Source organism: Typopeltis vanoorti, chromosome 1 (genome assembly GCF_054136105.1).
Source record: "Typopeltis vanoorti isolate ZY-2024b chromosome 1, IOZ_Tvanoo_1.0, whole genome shotgun sequence".
Taxonomy (NCBI): domain Eukaryota; kingdom Metazoa; phylum Arthropoda; class Arachnida; order Uropygi; family Thelyphonidae; genus Typopeltis; species Typopeltis vanoorti.
Genome location: NC_143549.1, coordinates 42,683,291 through 42,705,199, shown reverse-complemented (window position 1 = coordinate 42,705,199; position 21,909 = coordinate 42,683,291). Strand labels below are relative to the sequence as shown.

The following is a 21,909-nucleotide window of genomic DNA, read 5'->3' as shown; positions in this document are numbered from 1 at the left end:
TTCCAAACAAGCTTGAATTCTGTGTCGTACTGGAAGCAATCACTTGTGGCAGTACTTAAAACTTTTTAATCTCCAAAGAAAGTCAACTTAGCCATTGAGGTGTCACTTGAAAACCAAGTGGCAGCCAGCTCCACCCTTAATTAATCACTAATAGTTGCTCAAAGATTATCAATGATTTCACTTGCCATCCGGAGAGCAGATTATGATAGACAGAATATATATTAACCAAATATATTATTGTATGAAATATAATGAGTTCTATAGTTGCTTTTTCTTGACCTGAAGGATTAAAAACCCAAGTTTCAGGAATAAAATTCTCTAATGGCATGTGCCAGAAATGACTAACTTGGGAACCGGTTGAAGGCAGGATAGGAAAAGTTCCTTTAGTGGGTGACTAGCATTGCCAACTAACAGAACTATTCCTAGTGCCTAGGCCTTCTCCAGTTATACTATAATAATGGCGATGATATAATTATAATCCGTGTTGCTTCTTACATACTCTTAAGACCCATGTCTTGTCAAACATCCCTGCTTGCACAATCATAATTTTAGGATAAGGTAATCCACTATTGTGATGACAGGAATAAGCTGGCTAACTCAACCACACTTCAAAATGCTTATGAAAATTTTCTTGTAATCAGCATGCTTACCATACATATACTATGATGCATACTTCTATTTCCCCTCTTTTTTTTATATAGAAAGAGAGGGAAGGATTTGGCATGGTTTATTTAGATTTAACGCCAGAACAACTCAGGCTATGAGGATAGTGTATTATGCATTCTAACTGCTCGTGTTCCAATGGCATCGGTTTGCCTATTCTCAGGGACGAATAGGCAAACCGGTAGGCTTTAGTCCCGAGTTTCCGGGATTAAATCCTCTACCTCCCTATGAGACCGGCTAACTCACCTTCAGTCGAAAAGCCCTGATAAACTTTCTTCGCATCCCAGACGGTATTCGAACCAGGTCTTTCCATCTAAAGGGTATCGTCGAAACCGACTGAGCTACGGAGACTTCTCAGAGGGGAGGAAGTCGCCTCCCGTATTGCATTCATTTTGCAAGGGCAGATGCTGATGGGTGATCATCCCGCTTTCTCTCTTGCTAAAAAAAAAGCAGGACTGTTTTAATAATGAATTTCATTGTTTCTCTATAATTATGGAAACTAAATATTTTCTTAAGTCAGTGATATTACCCTTCCTTTGATTATTACTGCTAATAATAATAGCATTCGGTTTCAGAAGCTTGCGAATCATTGGAGACAAATAACTACAGAATAAGAGCTTATTGGCGTGCGAATTTAAAAAGAGGACGCCCAACAAATATTCGAATCTGTTAATTTATTCTACAATATCACGATGTGTCAAAAAAAAAAAAAAAAAAAAGAGTGCAGGAGAGGAAAAGAAAAAGATAGCAAAAGTGCAGAAGTGAAAAGGGAATTAAAGTCACGTATCCTTCCATTATAGGGTCCCAGTTAGCTCTGCCGAGAGGAGGGCTCTAATTTTTTTTTTTTTTTTTACTTCATTCTAGTAACTGGTATTTTAATGTAATCAAAAAATAAATTAAAACGCTCCTGCTTATATAGTTATCAATCAATCCTTTAAGGCCTTTTATTTCCCCATAGGGAGTAGGCGAATATCTTTTAGCTCTACCTAACTTTTTAGATTGGTAGCTAGAGTCCATTCTGCAAGACTTCACTAATACTGACTCCAGGCTATAAAGCTTTTACGTTGTAGGTCGTAGCAGCAATTGCAAAATGAAATATATGTACCCAACACTTCAACAGGGACAACAAAAGTTCTTATACATACTAGTAGAGTACACCTTCTACACCCTTTATTCGAAACATGGTACAGCGAAAATGTTGGCTATATTTTATGAATTAAAAAAAAAAAATGGGACAGTTATATGTCCAGAGGCATTCTGATTTTGACTTCAGAATTAGTTTTTTTTCACTAAAATGGAGGAAAATGACCATTAAACAAACGCTATGACAAAATACACATTAAAGTTGTGTATTTTGTCATAGCGATCATAAAATTAAATCCTACTTTATTAGAAAATTATGCGAACAGCAAACAGATAAAAAACAATTATGAAATCCGAATTGATGTGTTAAATTAAGACAATTTTAAGACGCAAAAATCAAGTACGATAATCTCAAGTCATCGGCTTAGCATGATTTCCATTTCACTAACATGGAACGCTCACTTAATCTTCAACAGGCGCCTTTGTGACACAGTCTGTTGCACAAAAGGTAATCGTAAACGACGCCATACAAAGAGAAAGAGACAGAGATAGCGGAAGTATGCAGGATTCATTCACAGTCCTTCAGCACACATGTCCCGGATGTATTCCCTGCTGACGTGAGCGTTCCGTTGCATCGCGTGATTCTTTTCACATCTATCCGTGAAATAGATGCCTCTTTTCTTTTCTTGCTTTGTTTTTTTAAAGGATAATATGACAGCACACATGGACAAAATTTATTTGCATATTTTTGCCACCTAGTTTGTTTCTACTATGTCTGCGACATTCCTGAACAGCACACTTAGAGCTTTTCCTGGACGAGGTAAGTGTAAATAGCACGTTTTCTTTTTTTTAAAAGATTAATTTGACGTGTCGCCAGGTTACTATTATTCTACCTGTCGAATTTCGGACATCTGCGTAAGTTATTTTATTTATTTTATTAGTTTGTTGATATGACAGTTGCCATGACAATTTTTATAACCGGAATAAACAATCAACTCCACTCACGAACTTCGAAATTATTTTTTTTTCCCGCCTGTTAATTTATTCGTTGTATCGAAGTAATAAATCAGTGATGGTTTTGTGAGTCTCAAAAGATTGAGATTACGCGCATTTCTGTATGACGAGAAAAGTAAATACATCATACTTTCATAGACAGTAGAGGGTAAGAAAAAGGAAAAAAAAAAAAAAAATCCCCTGAAAGAAATCTTCACCTCTTAACGGAGGTGCATTGAGTGTGTGATTTGATGAACGTACATAATTTATTATTTCATACAAAGTTTTGTTGAAGCAGGTAGAAGGGTTGAATAACGTTTTTTTTCTCTCTCTCTTGAAAATGTAAAATCTGGTTGGGCATTTTTTGTTACAAAAATGTAAGAAAAGTGAATGTTAAGCGTAAATATTTAAAGTAGGCATTTATAAATTAAACTCACTAAACTTGGAAATTAACGAAAATTATAGGATCAAACATATATATATATATATATATATATATATATATATATATATATATATATATTGAATTTTTCTTTTCTTATTTTCAGTAACAGAGTTCCCTATTTTTTGTATTACAGTGATTAACTGAAGTAAAGAACCTGTTAAAGCAAGACTTTTTTTCTGAAGGTTTATGCCTTAAAAACAATATTTTATACAGTTTAAAAAATTCTGATATTATAAGAGCATTAAAGTAAGTGAAATAAATTATAGTTGGGTTATATTATGGGTTATATTAATTGGGCCATATACTTTCAAAATAAAGTACCAATGTTAGAAGATCAGGTACTTTATTCATTATATTTTAAAATGGAGTATGTTTTATAAACTTAATTTTATGATGTTTTGCCCTATATCCCTTTCACAATACTAGAATATTCCCCTCCTATGCTAAAAAAAAACAAAAAACCAATGGCTAATTTAATTTAAACACACAGCAATTCATTGTAAAAGCATAAATAATTCCACAAAATACTATGAGTAATTAATAAATGCATACCAGTCATCAGTTAATTAATAAATACTATAAAGAAAATTACGAGTCTTTTGCAATGAGGCTTCTAACTCCATGAAGATGCCTGTACAATAATAATAAAAATGTTTTATTCTAACCAGAATTGTAGAATAATAATTCTACAATTCACTACACCTCTTAGGAAATCATGAGAATAGTTTCCATTTTTAACACACATCTAAACAGAATATTTCGAGGGCTCACACATGCAAATTTCTATCAAAGATTAAATAAAGATGCCAAAAAATTATATTCTTGTTATCAAGTGAAAAACTTTCAACATGTATCAAAGCTTATAAAAGTTAAATCACTTTCTCATTAGAACTATATGAAACAAGGCATATTTATATATTTCGGAGACTTTAGTAGATATAATCAATGCCATTGGAATGATAATAGGCTATTAAAATGGCCTTGAAGTCTAACTCCAATAGATGATAATGACTTGATATTGAAAAGTGCTTAAACGTTGGAAAGTATCATATAACTGAGTACTACATGTTTCTCTCTTGAGGTCACCATTATTCACTCTGTATGTTAACAATATTTTCAAAAGTTTGAGAAAGATATGTATTTTTTGAATATATTAATTTGGGTAGATTTGAAAGTTCATATTGTATTCAGTTAAATACAAAATATGGTCTGTCAGAATTTGAAAATAACAATCTGGGTACTATAATTGATGAGTCTGCTCCCCTCCTCTACATGCACACCCATAAGAAATCCGGATGACAATGGATCCTTAGTTGAAAACTACAGAATTTAAGTTTATGGAATATTTTCTAGAAGTGGCACAGAAAGTTGCTGTAGTGATTAGAAAGAGAGACTAACAAATGATACAAGTTGTAGTCCACATGTGGAGTACATGTAGATTTTAATTTCAGGGAAGTGAAGAAACTTGAAAGAATTTATAATAGATATCAAAGATAATGTCAGAACTTGGGAATATCATTTATGAGGGCAGAATATAATATGCAAAATGTGATATTAGGATGTGATATTAGGAAGAAAATACATGAATTGGAATATTTCTGATGGGGTTTGAATAATTTAAGCTGTATTATAATAGGCAGCATGGCAGTAAGCGTGAACTTTCTGCAGAGTCTTTTGATAATTCCTCTGTAGAGATCTGGTAAAAATGGATAGCCTCAGTTACTTGGTTGCATTAAGAAATTAATTTACTGATCTTGATCAGTGAATGTGTATTTACATGGTGCTCTTCTGGAATCCAGTTGAATCCGGTATGCTAATCCATTCGAGAACTAGTTAACTAAAGATTTGGTTATTTGAGAGTTGGATCATTGAGACACTGTAATAATAATAATTATTAGTATCATAAAATAAATCAGATAAAGTCCATTTTACAGTGATGTAAAATTATGATTGTCTTATTCCCCCACCACAGCAGTATCAACAGCTTGTTTGTCTCCATTAGCATTTCAGTCAGTTGTTGAAGAATTTTCACAGCATTGTCAAGTCATGCATCTTGCCCACACATTTTCCAATTCTTGTTATACTGCAAACATTTCTCCCAACTGGTAACTTCAGTTTTTTGTCTGTCATAATTTATTAGCCTGCCATCATGGAAACCAGATGGTGGAGACGGGTGGATTTGTAGTGTACTGTACAAACTTCAGTTTGTACAGTACAGTACACTACAAATAATGTAAGTAAGAATGCATGATGAATTTATGTTCTTTTAAATAGAAACTGTCAAAAAATACAATTTTTGTTTGTTATGGAAGATATAACCAAAAGGACAGTTGTCAGAACCTGGAGCTTTTTGAACTGTTGGTTGTTAAATGCTATTATATGGTATACTTATTTCAACATTTCCATTGACAAAGTGGTTTTGCTAACACCTACCTAGAAAAGGGATCCAGGTTTACATTCTTCTCATTACAATCCTATTTCTAAGAGGAAGAAAGCAGACTTTTCTTTTTTTCTTTTTTTTTTTTTCCCCAGGAAGTCTTAAATAGAAACAGCAAGATTCTCCCTTCTCTCCTAGCAACCTTCAGTATTTTTTTTACTCCCACCAAAGCATACTGTCCCATGAATAGACATATTAGACACACTCTGAATAGGCAATATAGATATTAATTAAAGTACATAATATCTTTATTATTCAATGACAAAGAGATCATTTCACATGCATTCATTTCAGTAAATTATGGGGAATACAGTTGTGTTAAGAATAATAACACACGCAATTTACAGACAAAAAAAAATTACTAGTTGTGGTGGTGTTGGAGGTGGGCGGTAGATGGCGTTGATGGAGATGATTCGTAGTAGAGGTTAGGTGTAGAGACAGTTGTAGGTGTCCTCCCACGATGAGTCTTCGGACTCCTTGGAGGTATCAGGAATAATAATAATAATAATAACTTCAGTATCCTGATATTTCATTTTAACCTTCATATTAAGGTCATCATCTGCAGTACACACAAAAAAAGACAAGATATATTACATTAAAGCAGTATTTCAAACATTTTAAATAGTCATTCGCCTTCATATATAAAAAACACACAACACTTTGGAAACAAAATTAAGGACATTGCACTTAATAAAAGTGATTTATTAGTCAATTTTTACATCGCTGTCCTTTTCACAAATTTTCCTATCAATGCCTATGTATTATTGTCTAGTTAATTTGTATAGCAGAATACTTTTTACCCCTGTGAAAAAAGAAGGCACAGTCATGGACTCACGATTATCGCCCTCCAGTTGCTAACTTTCATATGGAAGTTTTTGAGCAACATGCTCTAGATTCCCTTACTTTAAAACCCAAAGTCAGGATTAGGTAAATTGACAATGTTTTTGTTATCTGATTGCATGGCTGTCAGACATTAGACACTTTCCTCAGCTACCTCAACAAACAACAGAAACCCATACAACTCGCAATTGAAATTGAAAGTCAGATCATCTCATCTTCCTTCTGGCAGTCCTTCACTGTTTACTGTGAGCCTATCCATACTGGCCCAATATATATATATATATATATATATATACACACACACACACACACACACACACAAACTCTTACCACCACCACCCAACACAAAAACTAGGGGATCACACTAAAATACAGGGCTTTAAAGATTTGCTCCACTGAGCAAGCACTTAAGCATGAATTAAAAGCAATCAACAATACTGTCCTAAAAAATAGGTACAGAAAATATTATCAATAAAATTGTTCAGAAGACTGCACCTAATAATAAAACTAAACTGAAATACAATAAAACTGTCACCATTCCATACAAGGAATATCAGATAAAATAAACAAAATACTACAGAAATACAACCTTAATGCTATCTTTAAACCTCCTGCAAAATTACATAGCTTATTGAACTCCTCCAACAATCCACTGGTCCACCCACCCACCCCAGAATATACTGTATTCATTGCACCTATAACATCCTTGTATAGGTGAAGATGCACAATTCTTATCTGAAAAAAGGAACATAAATGACACATTAAATTTAATAACTATGGTAAATCTGGCTTTACTGATCATACCCTGAATACTCTACATAGCATTGACTGGAAAGGCACCTGTTCATTACATCACACCAAAATGTGGTACGAGCGAAAAATTTAAAGAAACGTGAAATTCTTATCAACCACCCTAATCTTACCAATAATGATAGTCTAGAAATCATAAGAATATGGATGACATATATTCTCTCCACATTGCTAACATTTCATTATAAATTATAATTAGGACTGTAGTAATCTAGGATCTTAGCTTTAATATAACAAACACTTATGTTAAATTATTGATTAGGCCACCAATATTGCTGTATTCAAATGTATTGAAAGTATTAATATGAATTTATTCTCTGATGTTTTTTTTCCCTACTAGAGGTCAGGCCAGTAGAATAATGGTTGATCAAATCATTGTCACTTTGGCATACTGTTTGAAGTGTAATACAGTTTGTCTTTGTATATATGTGTGTATACTCCAGATGATGACTTTAATACGAAGGTCAGAATGTTGGGCAATTAAAGTAATTATTCTTAATACAGTTGTAGTCTTCATAATTTACCAAAATGAATGCTGATTATATTGAAAGAAGGGATCAGTGGTGCACCCAGAGGGGAGGGGAACAAGGGGCCCCTGGCCCTCCTTAAAGAAAAGGAAAAACACTGGAAAATTTTCCAAATCTTTTCCTAATTAATAAAATTCATTTTTTTTATTTATGTTGTGTCTTCTCTTTCTTCTACTTTTGAATTAGCGATCATTGCAAATGCTCAGTCATAGGTCGTATGTGATGCGTAGTGTGTATTTTCAAATCGTCTACTGAACTCCCCCCCCCCTTTCAAGATTAAACCCTGAGTGCACTACTGAAAGGGATCATCTCACATGGTTTACTTATCATAAAGTGATTTGCTACTCTCACACCAAACCACACTGTCTCCCACTGCTGTGTTGGTAAGAGCGATTGTAAGGTACTGACTTGAAAGTGGTCAGTCAGGAAAAGATTCATTCAAGAGGGAATATACATGGAACAATAAAGTCCTATGTTTTCTTTGTCTATTTCTGCTCTATGAATGAAAAAAAAAGTGAAAATAGGTGTGCTGTACCTTTAGCCTGGTTACTTAATGTGAAAGAGTGCTTATGTGAGAAAGATGTAAAGGAGTGGAAAGAAGGCAAAATGGTACAATTGCAAAAGAATATGCTATGACTGATGTTTCGAGTTAGAGGCCAACCTGTATATCTGCAGTCATAGTTCAAATATTGAAGAGATTGGTCAGTCAGTCATAGAACAAAGCATTGGGATCAGTAGACAGATTCTGCTATGGAGGCATTTAATATATATATATATATATATATATATATATATATATACACACACATGTTTATAGAAACCACATCACCTTACATAAATACAGTTTTGAATAGTTAAATTGTCATTTTCATTGTATTGCATGATCTGTCATTCCCATGGGTTTCTGTATAATGTAATAGTTGCTGCTATTGTATCAGAATTTTTTATTCTGTAAATAGACAGCAAGAGCTAGTTTTTGCATTTTTGTGCTGAGATTGCTATGGCTAATTATGTGCAATTAACACCACACGGGAAAAGTGATTCAATCTTTGAATAGAGAAGGCTAGCTATCCTTCTTGTGAAATAGCTAAAAGGGTGTATGGTAGTCAATCTACTGTGGAATGACTACTGTCAAAAGTGAAGGAAACCGTGCTAAAAAGAAGAAGGGGACAGGAAGAAAGCCACTGTCTACACTATGCCATGATCAAGTTCTAAAGTGACTATCTCAAAAATCATTGTGTGTTGTCTGGAGAACCGAAACAGGACTGGGAAGAACAAACGGGAATTGTGGCAAGCTCTGTAACTATCAGGAGAAGACTCATTCGATAGGAACTGATGGCTAGGTGTCCTAAAAAGAAGCTCTTGTTAACCCCCCAAAAATGTTTGACTTTGTTAAATTGGTGCAAAGAGCATGCCAAATGGACCCCTGATCAGTGAAAAAGAGTAATATTTTCTGACAATAAAAAGTTTAACCTGCAGGGCGCCAAAGGCAGATAGACAGTTCGCGAAGATGATGAGCGGAAAACTTCAACCCTAACTGTTTGGTATCAATAATCAAATTTTCAGCCAGTCAGATGATCTGGGATTGCATGTCATATCATGGTTTTGGTTGCTTGCATTTCACAAAAGGTTCAGTGAACTTTTTGCTTTGAATGTTAGTAAAACTGTGTAGTTGAACTAAGTTTTGATACTGGTATGTGTTTTTCCAGAGAAAATATAACTGTCCACTCCATTTTGAAATATTTGCAAATTTATCACGTTTGTTGTCATTTCCTAATTATGTCACATCTTGAACTAAAAAGAGCCAATTTTATTAATCTAAAATAAAAATGTTATATTACCTTATTATTATTATTACACTCTCCATGGAGTCGAAAGACTCATCGTGGGAAGTTCATTCAACTGACAACATATTTATTATATCATATCATATGCCCCTGAATTTCAGTTTTTTATCGATCATCACCACCAGATCTCTTGTCTCTACTACTTCCTTCAGTGCAACCTCCCATCAATGTATCCCAAATTTCAAGACTTTACATTTTGCTGCATTAAACCAATACCCCATTTATTTACCCATCTGTCTAGTTTATTCAAATCCTCTTGCAGGGCTGCCACATCTGTACTATTACTAATAACCCTTCCCAGCTTCACATAATCTGCAAAGAACTGAATATCCTCTTCCAATCCATTGACAATGTCATTGATATAAAGGTTAAACAATACAGGTCCCAGTACTGAGCTCTGTGGAACCCCACTTTTAACTTTCTGCTTCATTGATATTGCTCCACCATACACAACTCTCTGATACCTATCAGACAGCCAATCCTGAATCCAGTCGACTAACCTAACTTCTAAACCCATGTGCTGTAACATATATATCAGCTTATCATGTGGCACCCTGTCAAATGTCTTTGCAAAATCCAAAAATATGGCAATGTATGCCTTTCCCTCATCAACTGCTCTTTTCGCTTTATTATAAAAGGCAATCATATTACTTAAGCAAGAGCACCCCTTAACAAATCCATGTTGATTCTCACATATAACATTACCCTCAACTGCCTAATGCTGTATATAGTCCCTCACTAATTTCTCGAAGACCTTAACAACTACAGATGACACACAAACTCGCCTCTAAGTAGACACTTTCAGTCTGCTACCCACCCTTATGCAATGGCACTATCTTACCTTCCTTCCATTCCTTGGGTACCTTTCCCATAGCAAGACTTTAATTGAAAACCTAGGTCAACGGAGCTGTGAGTTCTTTTGCACATTTTCTCAAAAATATATCCTGATATCCAGAGTACTCAGTATTTGGAACACACTCTCCTTTTGCACCTCTAAACCTTGAACCTGCCCTAAACCCTGTAGTATTAAAACCTTCTCCAGGATGAAATATTCCAATAAAGTGCTCATTGAACAACTCCACTATGTTCTCTGTATCAGTCACTCTATTCCCATTTTTATCCCACAATGTCATTCTTCCACAATCATTTCTCCTCCTACTGGCCACACAGCTAAAAAATTCCCTAGGATTTTCTTTGGATCTTAGTGCCCATCTCTTCTCATATTCCAGTTTTGCCTTCCTCACCATACTAGTCACTCTCCTGGCCTGAGTCTTATATTCTTCATGCATCTGCTCTCTACCTCTCTCTCTATATATATATATATATCTCTTCCATAATCTATTTTTCACCTACAGTTCATGTTTGTTATTGTTTGTCATCCACTTTACACTAAATTGTGTCTGCTTCTTCACTCATGGAATGCAGCTTACTATTGCTATTAACAAATATTCCTTCACCATTTCCCAAGCACTAGTGATATCCTGGCCTTCCAATTGCACCCTCCATGGAACTTCCCGAAGTTGATATCTAAGACTATTATAATCATCTGCCTTATAATTCCACATATGTTCTATTTTCTTTGATACTCCTGGATGTCTATTCATCTTCCATGTCAAAACCACATGGTCACTCTCTCTCCAACTGGGGGGAAAGATGTCATCTTAGTTATTATCAGCTTTTCTGAAGCCATGACCAAATCCAAAACTCTTGAACCTATTGTTCCCTCTCTTATATGTTGCCTAAGATATTTGCCCTCAAGAATTCTAGAAATTCCATTCTCTTATTACTACATGCATTTTCTTCTTCCCAGCTTATACAGCTGTAGTTAAAATCTCCCATAACAATCATTCTTCTTGCACTTGCCAAGCTCAACTGCCTAAACATCTCCTGCTCCCCCACCCTCTGTACTCCTCAACACCCTACTAAATATTCTGTCTTGTCCACCTCTACCTCACACCATATGCTTTCAAAACCATTAGTGTGACTGCCTTCCAAAGCCTCCACTCTTGGACATAAGTCAATACTTATCATAAGCATTACTCTACCACCACGTTTTCTCTCTTATCTCCTATCCTGCTAAAAACTGCTGTACCCTGCTATTTCTATCATTGTTATTATATCGTCTTCTGTCAACCACGTCTCAGTGATCCCAATAACCTTTAGCCAGGCTGACGCAATCAGCAGCGCCAATTCATCTCCTTTATTCCGGATACTTCTGGCATTTGTATAAAGCATAAAAATGTCACTGCTTCTATACATTATCTCCTCCAGATCCCACTGGACTCAGTGTTACCTGATATCATCACCCTTCCCACAACAGGCCAACCCCTGCTACCATCCATCCTGGGAACTCTAGTTTCCCTGCATTGACATACCGACTCATTCCGAAAACAGCAATCTCTCCAGATGTCTACGTCCTTCCTCATTCAAATGCAAGCGGCCTCTTGCATACAGTTCCTTTCTGTCCTCAAATGCCCTCAAAGCATCCACATATTCAAATCCTCTTTTCTGACACATTCTGGCTATTAAGCTATTCATTATTATTGCTCTTCTGCTAAGCTCCTGATTATCATACCTAGGTAACACACACACTATCTTTCCTCTCTGTGTTTTCCTTTGTACAACCTCAAGCATGAATCTCAGATCTCTCGCCACTCGATTTGCACTGCCTCTCAAGTCATTCGTGCCCACCATCACAATCATTTCATCCACCCTTTCATCCTGCTTAATTGCCATAGCCACACTTTCTATTGTTCCTCCAGGAAAACACTTCTCTGGCATCCTATCTTGCACACCACAGATCATCGCGTCTATACATCACACCTCTTACCACTCTGTTCCTTGATTTCTCACCTGCATCTCTCTCTCTCTCTCTCCATCTCCTCTAACACTTTCTCAGTGTTCCCCTATTTACCTGCTGTCCTGGCATCACTCTATCCCTGGTTCCAGCACTCCCTCGCGTTCTTCTCACTTCCTCTCTATGACTGTTTCCATTCTTCCTCTTCTATCATTCCCATACCTCTCTCTCATCTACTGTTTCTATTCTCTACTCTTCTATCATTCCCATAACCCTCTCTCTCACTCCTCCTCTGATTCACCTTGCATTCGTCTCTTCCATTCACCTACTCTCATCTCATTCCCAAGATATTCCACCTCCTCTTTCAACTCATCTCTCTCTCTCTCTCTCTCTCTCTCTGCAAGTTAGTCACTCTTACTCGCTATTCATCCTCCCAATCAAGACCATCTCCAAAAACGTCACAATCATTCAAGTCTTCCACACTCCCCATTCTTATTTTTTCATTCATATTTTGCTCGTTATTCTCACCTATCACACTACTCGTCTCTCGAGATTCTCCCACTCCTGATGCAATGAGGTCAGATATCGTAACATCTGACTCGCTGAATTCCTCCCGTTGCCTACATTTTTTACGCATATATGCACTCCTCCCTTCTCTCACCTGCCACATATCCATGCTGGGACTTCTGGCATACATGCCAGAGGTCCCACATGCCATAAAATCCTTTATTATATTACGTAAAATATCTTCTTTGAATGCAGAGGACTTGGTGACACACCATTTGTAATTGGAGCTGCAGCTGCTGCCATCATTAACTTAGTGCCAAGGAAGTACTACAACTGAACACTAAATACTACTACTACAACTAAATGCTAAATACTATTTTATACGCTCTACTGTAAGCTAATTTGCTTACACTCTACAAAATGAAGGTACAATGTGACAGAAACTTCAACAAAACTTATTCCTTTTTATAGATCTCAGTGACATTTTGGAGTGCCACCACTGTATGGACTTCTTGAGAATGACCTCACTTCCAATAAGTTTAAATGAATGCTGGACACTTACAAGCCATTCCCAAGAACCCTGTATCAGTACATCTAGTTACTATTACATCACTGTTATATTGCTGACATCTCAGAGGCAAATAGAAAGATCGTGAAAAGATAGTTTGGTCTTTATACATTCTTTCCTATCAAACTCTCCTCTTGGTTATCCTTCACAAAAGATAAGCAGGCTCTTCTCTGGTGTTCACTATGTGTAGTGTGATTGCCTTTGCTTGTATTTTGGAAAAACAGGACGTTCAGTCTTATATCTGCTACAATAAATCCAAAAAATCTGACACAGCATGGGATGGATACTGACCACAATATCCTCTGGTCGATTACTGGTGTTTTACATCAGTGTTGGTTTAAGTTTTAGCTGAAGTGCTTTCATGCTGCCCAAACTTAAATTGGGCAGCTATCTATCCATCCATTGCTAAGGTTTGAGAGAACCTCATTCTCATAAATGGCAAGCAGCTGCATGGTTCTCTCCTCCCCCTTTTTGTAAATATTTGGCATATCATTCAGTTTAATCTTTATTGTCTAATTTTATTATTTTATTATATTTCAGTTAATTTATTTTAGTTTTATTTTGTGGTTTCATCTTAGTTGTAATTACCAATATGGTGGCACTCCACACATGGCTCAGATCTGTAAAAAGGAATAACATTCCTTTGTTCTAGCTTCATCTTATGATCATCCATGTATATTGATGATGGCCTGTTAGTTTCAGGCCAAAATATTTCCAATAATAAAATTATTATTCTTTTTCTTGTGAATATGTGTTTCTAATAATCGATACTATGTCACAAGTGCCATTTCAGTTTTTTCTGTTCCCTCACACCTTTTTTTCTTTTTTCTTCTTAGCTATACCATTAGCTAAGAAGATAATAAATTTAGTTTAATCCTTTATCCCAGTGAGAGCAAACAAAGTTTGCTCCTGAAAATATCTTCAGGACTGAATCTAGTGTTGTACTATCTTACCTAGGTAAATAGTACAACACCAGGCAACTCGTAGCAAAGGTGGAGCAAGCTACCAACACTCCTATCCCAGTATCTCCCATAATGTAATGCATAACAGTATACATCTCCTTGTGGATATGTATACTGTTATGCATTAAGAGATTGGCCACTACCCAGACTAGTTTCGACCCTTATTGAGGTCTCTTCAGTGGGAGCCAGGCCCAGAGTTGGAGATACCAGGCAGAAGCAGTAGCAAGGTCATCTTTACCTATAGGAGTTGCCAAAAGGTTTGCCACCTTTTTTTTTATTAAATTACTCTGGATTTAGAGAAAGATGTTGAAAGTTTATTTTTCACTAGGTTAGACTATAATAAATTTAGTTAAATCCTTTATCCCAGTGAGCGCAAACAAAGTTTGCACCTGAAAATATCTTCAGGACTGAATATAGTGTTGTACTATCTTACCTGGGTAAGTAGTGCAACTAATAGCAAAGGTGGAGCAAGATACCAACACTCCTATCCCAGTATTTCAACATCTTTCTCTAAATCCAGAGTAATTTAATAAAAAAAGGTGGCAAACCTTTTGGCAACTCCTATAGGTAAAGATGACCTTGCTACTGCTTCTGCCTGGTATCCCCAACTCTGAGCCTGGCTCCCACTGAAGAGACCTAATAAAGGTCGAAACTAGTCTGGGTAGTGGCCAACCCCTTAATGCATAACAGTATACATATCCACAAGGAGATGTGTTTTGCATTATGGGAGATACTGGGATAGGAGTGTTGGTAGCTTGCTCTACCTTTGCTATGAGTTGCCTGGTGTTGTACTACTTACCCAGGTAAGATAGTACAACACTAGATTCAGTCCTGAAGATATTTTCAGGTGACTTTTTTGCTCTCACTGGGGTAAAGGATTAAACTAAATTTATTATAGTCTAACCTAGTGAAAAATAAACTTCCAATAGCTAAGAAGGTGTTGCTATTATACAACCTTGTGGTTCATCCTGTGAAGATTCTGTGTGAATACACTTACACTTTTGATCTTTTATATATATTGTTCCTCACCAGTAACAATCAAGAAACAGTCGTCTTGCTAAATTTTAAGGAAACTTGCCATATCCTATCAAGTTCTTGAGGGAGAGGGAAATATTTTTCCAAAAATAATGCAGTCAACTCTGTCTAATGAAAACGCTACTATAAGAAATTTATTCATTATAGAAAATTGTGAAAAGTAGTCACAGCCAAAGCCTATAATAGCATAATAAAGTGAAGTAGCCATTTTGCTCTAGCAAACTATTTCTGTGGTCCCTATCTGTGGAAAGAAAAATAATTTTACCTTTTTTTTAAATTTTTTTAATTTTATTTTTGAATGACCAATGTAATACATGAAAAGATTGTAAATATGTTGTAAATAGTATATCAAGAATACTGAGCACCCTAAGAGTTAACCAATCTAGAACACCTCCTTTAGAAACCAAACTTGGTGTTTTTCAAGCCACTTTCTGTGTCAGTGTAAGTGGTGCACACCAGACAGTGAAATTTATCTGCTGCCAGAAAAATTGAACTAGAAATTAGTTTTATTTACTATAGACTAGCAGAATCATCTCATAAAAGATAATCTTCTTATAACTATAAAAAATTGTATAAATGAGCCATTTGTAATGCAGTTAAATAACAGTAATTTTTTTTTTTTATTCTTTATCTGGCTGAATGTATAGAGGACAGTGATTGAGAAATCTTTAAACAAACTGGTAGGATATGTAAAAAGACGGTGGAGTTGATAAGTGGAGAGGAATTAGTTATGAGAATATGGAGTAGAATGAGAAGTAATGTAAGGAAGCAAAAGAGACTGAATTTCTGGAATTTTCGAAGAATAAGATTGCATGTGTTCGAAGCAGGTTTTATAGGATATGCTAGATTTGGTGATAATCTCACAGAATGTGTGTTTTTTTTAATGTTGTATATACCCAGTTGGTGATAATGTTCATATAAACCAACTTGGATGTGATTGAGCAGGGGAGGATTGCAGTAAAAGGAAAAAAGTGAAACCATATGATGAGTGATAATGGAAAACCCTATAGTTAACTAGTAGCATCAGTACCGTGGGATGATGATGATATGTAGACTAGCAGAATCATCTTGTAAAACAGCATCTTCCTATAACTACAAACATTTGCATAAATGAGCCATTTTTAATGCAATTAAATAACAGTCATTAAATTTTTTACTCTTTATAGGGGTGAAAATATTATTATTATTATTATTACACAACACCTCCACAGAGTCCAAAGACTCGTCAAGGGAGGGCACTACTCTCTACAACCCTCTGTCTTCACCAATCCACCACCAACAACTACCTTCATTATCTACACCAACGCCATCTACCCCCCCCCCCAGCCACCACCACCACCAGTGTTTTCACAGACAATCACAAACATCTATACCCACAGCAGGATTTGAACCCGCAACCTTTTGGCTGGAGAGCGGATACGCTAACCACTCTGCCAACCAGACTGGCATATAGAGGAGAGTGATTGAGAAATCTTTAAACAAACTAGTAGGACATGTAAAAAGAGGGTGGAGTTGATAAGTGGGGAGGAAAGAAGAAAATGCTGTGGAGGGTATATAAAGAGAAAGGTTGCCAGCAAGCTCACGAAAAGTACAATGCTCGGGCAAGAAAGATGACTAGCATGGCAAGGAAGACAAAATCAGATTATGAGAAAAATCTAGCCAAGCAGGCCAAAGGAAATCCCAAAGAGTTCTTTCATTATGTGGCAAGTAAAAGGAAGAATGACTATGGAAGATTAACCTTAATGAGTGATGATGGTCACAAGGAGACAAGAAGCTGATAAAATAGTTGAGTTACTGAGTAACCACTTTGCAAGGGTATATCGTCCTAGTGAGGTTACTGCTTTAACATGTGTGACAGACACTGGGGAACAGAGTTGGATGAATTGGAGGCTCTTAGGATATTGCAGAATTTCGATGTAAATACAGTTGTGGGATATCAGCTAGGGTTTTCAAGAATGTGCAAGTGAATTGGCAATGCCTCTGTTCAATATTTTCAGCTCTAGTAGAGTGGCAAGGGAGTGGAAAGAGGGCAAAATAATTCCTTTGCATAAGGGAGGTTCTAAGACTGCAGTAGCAAATTATGAACTGATCAGTGTCTCAGGCATGGTGGTAAAAGTACTAGAAAAATTGGTTTAAAAAAAAATTTAAAAATTTAAGGAAATGGCTATACGATGATTCTGTTGGATTTTGCAAAGGCACTTGACAGAATACCATATGGAACTCTGTTACTCAAATGAGAACAATGGGGCATGGACATGACACTGGTTAAGTGGAAGAGGATGTCTTCTGAACACATATATGAAAAAGTGGTATATGCAAAATCAAGGTAAAAACAGGTGACTAGTGGTGTGCCACAAACTTTAGTGCTGGGACCATTGCTGTTAAATTTGTAAATAAATGACATAGGAAATAACCTGAAAGGAAATATTCAGTTGTTTGCTGATAATGCAAAATTAGGTAGAGCAAAAGTTAATCAAGGCAATGTCGAGAGCTTGCAAGATGATTTAAATAGGCTGTAAGTATGGGCAAAAGATAATGGGTATCAGTTTATTGTGTAGAATTGTAGTTATTCGTTTTGGAAAAAATAGATTATAGGCCATATATCACATTGATGGTACTGTACTCCAGGAATAGATGAAGCTAGAGATTTAGGGGTGGTGAGAGACAGAGTTACAGACAGAGGAACATATTGCTAAGGTAGCCCATAGGATTACTTGATTACTGAAGAACACATGAACATGTAGAGATAAGGAAATTGTTATTCCTTTTTATAAGGTCCTGATATGCATACATCTTGATTACTGTGCTCAAGTCTGATTCTTCTGGGCTTCTTGTGGATGAGGAAACAGTGGATAGGATTCGGAGGCAAGTGGTCTGTGGAATGTTCCCTATGAGGATAGATTTTGGGTATGTGGATTGCAGAAGTTGGTTGATAGGAGAAAAAGAGGGATATGATAGAAAAATTTAAGTTGCTTAACCATGCTACCGGCCAAGACATCTATAGACATCAAGGTTATCATGGATGCGAAGTGCATATTAAAATTGTAATACCATTGATATTACATGGAAATATATGATGGATATGAAGTGTATGAGGATGCATATTTGATCCATAATGGCTGGTAAGGTGGTTAAAGGGTTTTTATAGGATAGATGCAGGGGAAATATTTCGGCACTTGGCTTCAGGGACAAAAACAAGGGATCATCTCTGTAAGTTGAATAAAAGTGTGGTTAGAAGGGGGGTATGAAGACTAGATTTTTTTGCTTGGAGAGTTGTGAATTTGTGGAGTGGGTTGCCAGAGTCAGTTGTGAGTGCTTTGTCTGTTAGGTTCAAGGAGAAGTATGATAGATTGTGTGGATAGATTTGGTCTCCTGCTATGAGTATTGGGACTCCATGGAGGTGCCCGTATGATAATGATAATATATTCTACAAGAAATAAAGGTTAACAGAATATGGCAAAGGTTGATAGAATTAGTTATGACCAGCATTACCTCTAAGGAAGAGAGAAAATGCACAAGTCATGTCTTCTGAGCAGCAGTTGAAATGGCTGGGAAACATCAGGCTGGAGTGATTTTCAAAAAGTGTTAACAAGAATAACAAGTTGGCTATTTTTATTCAGCTGAAAATATTATACATAAAACATGCATGATGCTGTTAAAAAGCAACTTATTTCAATGCAATGGTGAAAATTAACTTTAACATATCCTATGTTACTTTTCAGCAGTGTGTTGAAAAGTAACCTCTTCTCACTTTTATTGCTTTTGACAGTGTGCTTTGTTAGTGCATTGTCTGATGGTAGAAATGAGTTTCATGCACAGACATGCACCATCTACTCTACTGCTGCCCACATCTGAAAGTGTTGTAGGTGTGAAAATGCATAATGAACAAAATATGCAAGCAGTGAGGGAAAATAAATTTTAAACGAGTATGAATGTCTTCTAAATAACTACTGCTGAGTCTAGAGATGTCTGTGTAGGCCATTATGTGATTCACATGGCCTTCAACATCTAGCATTTTCTTTCTGGAGACACTGATGCTTGAAGAACATTTGTTCTTGCAGTCTGATGCACATTATTATTATTATTATCTGACTTCCATGGAGTCAGATGCTCATCATAGGAGGTCCACACTATCGCACACAATTCTCATCCAACCATGCCTTAAACAGATTTAATATGTCTACATTCCCAACACATGCAATGCATTCCATTCACCAACCACTCTCTATGCAAAGAACCTTCTCCTCACACTGTCCTCATACAATTTCCAGTCATGGTTTCTTGTTATTCCCCCCCCCCATCTCATTCTGTGAAAAATCTCTTCCATGCCAACCTGATAACAACCCCTTATTAGTTTATATGCCTCAATCATATCCCCCTCTCCTTCATCCTATTCATGAGCCTTTTCAACTTACATTCTCTCATTCTGTCCTAGTACTCCACATTCCAAAGACCACTGACCACCTTTGTGAATCTTCTCTGGATCTTTTTCAACATATCCTCATCACCACGAAAACTTGTGACCAAATCTGTGCACAATAATCCATATGAGGCCTAATCAAGGCCTTATACAATGGCATCATAACCTCTTTATTTCTGCATATCAGGGTCCTCTACATCATTGCTATTATCCGATGTAACGTCTTCTCAACTTGTGCAATATGGCCTCTGAATTTCAGGTCCTTCTTCACCATCACTCCTATATCTCTCTTCTCCTCTACTTCTTTTAAAGTTTCCCCACAAGTGTATACTTTGCATCCCATTATTGCATACCAAATCTAATAAGGATGAAACACCCTTATAAATTGATCACTGAATACCTCAACAGTGTCTTTTGCAGCAGTCACCATTCTACCATTTTCATCCATTAGCATCATTTTTCCATAATCATTCTTCCTTCTACTTGCCACACATCTCAAATAACTCTCTAAGGTTTTTCTTCACCTAATTTGCCAATTTCTGTTCATACTGCACTTTTGTTTTCCTTACTTACTGAGTCATTCTCCTAGTTTGTTCTTTATACTCTTCATGTAACTGATTATTACCATTATTCATCTTGTACCGCCTCCGAAGTACCTTCTTTTTCCAGATTTCATGCTTAAGCCTCATTCATCCATTTTATATCTATTTTATTCAGTCTTTTGACCTTTGGAATACATTCACACATTGATGTATTTCTCTGTCAATTTCCAAGCAGCATTTATTTCTTTATTGCTCAACTCCTCATTCATTGCCATAACTCCAAGTTCTCTCTTAAACTTGTCATAATCACCAGCCTTATAATTCTCATGTATCCTTTCCTCACAAAATTCTGCATATGGCTAGCCACAACCTAGGTGATCACTTTCACCAACTGGAGTAAAGTGTGAAAACCAACTCACAATTACATCCCTTTCTGAAATAATCATGTTCTCTTTTTATTCTCTGTAGTGCACTGTATAGTATTTAAGATAGTAGTTAATAATCATATTCATGAGGAGTGTATAATGCCTTTGATAAAAGTGATAAGCATGGTAAGGAATGAAAAAGCATAATACGAGCATAGATTAGCCATCCAAAATCCAAAAAATTCTATGTGATGAAGACAAAAGACACTGGCTGATGGTGGCTGACAAAATGACCAATGCAGAGGATGGAGGAATTATTATTTAATGATCACTTTGTCAACATGATATCAATGGAATAGAATGATTTGAAATGATATCAATGTAATAGAATGAATAAAAAGAGTGTGAGATATTGAATTGAATACATTTTAATAAGAATATGTGATTGCATGATATATCATTATCATGCATGTTAGGAAATACTCAAAATGGATGACTGTGCTGACCTTGCTTTACAAGAGTCTTGTGGTATGCACCTCCTCCATCTCTTGGTGATATTTTGGAACTTTGTTTGACTCCTTCTCTGCCAAGAGAGAAAGGAGATTATACTTATAAATTATATATAAGGTATTAAACTCTTATTTTTATGTTTGACAACCAATGCTGAATCAGCAGTCTCAAATAGAAAAAAGATTTCTTTTTTTTAATTTCTCTAAGAAACTTGTGTTTTTCCCCCTGAAGAATAAATAAACCAGGATCAGGCCAGCACATAGTTGTCCTTAACCAGATTTCACTTTTGACTTATCCTTTCTCTTACTAGTTATCTTTTATCATATAGTAAAAGGGATGTCTCTTGAATATGTGACAAGCAACGCTGAGAAAATATTTTTTCTATTTTAGGTAGATTATTGACATTTAGATAGATTCTTGTGTTATTTAGATAGATTATTGACAGTATGGCTTTAAAATTTACTTCAAGATCAATTCACACATGTTAATATTCTTAGAATGTTTCCAGCTGAGATCACAGATAATAGATCAATCTTTAAAATATCTTTACTGGGTATG

At 35.9% G+C, this 21,909-nt stretch overlaps 1 protein-coding gene across 1 annotated transcript in view; it reads left to right on the top strand.

The window, feature by feature from the left end:
- Positions 1–2,408: 2,408 nt before the first annotated feature.
- The window catches only part of LOC150109923 (6-phosphofructo-2-kinase/fructose-2,6-bisphosphatase 1-like), a 463,954-nt gene continuing 444,453 nt past the window's right edge, over positions 2,409–21,909 (top strand). Inside the window, exon 1 of the mRNA XM_090397298.1 lies at positions 2,409–2,566. Within this exon, the coding sequence (XP_090253424.1) occupies positions 2,518–2,566 (49 nt within the window). The 5' untranslated portion in view covers positions 2,409–2,517. The remainder of the gene's footprint in view (positions 2,567–21,909) is intronic.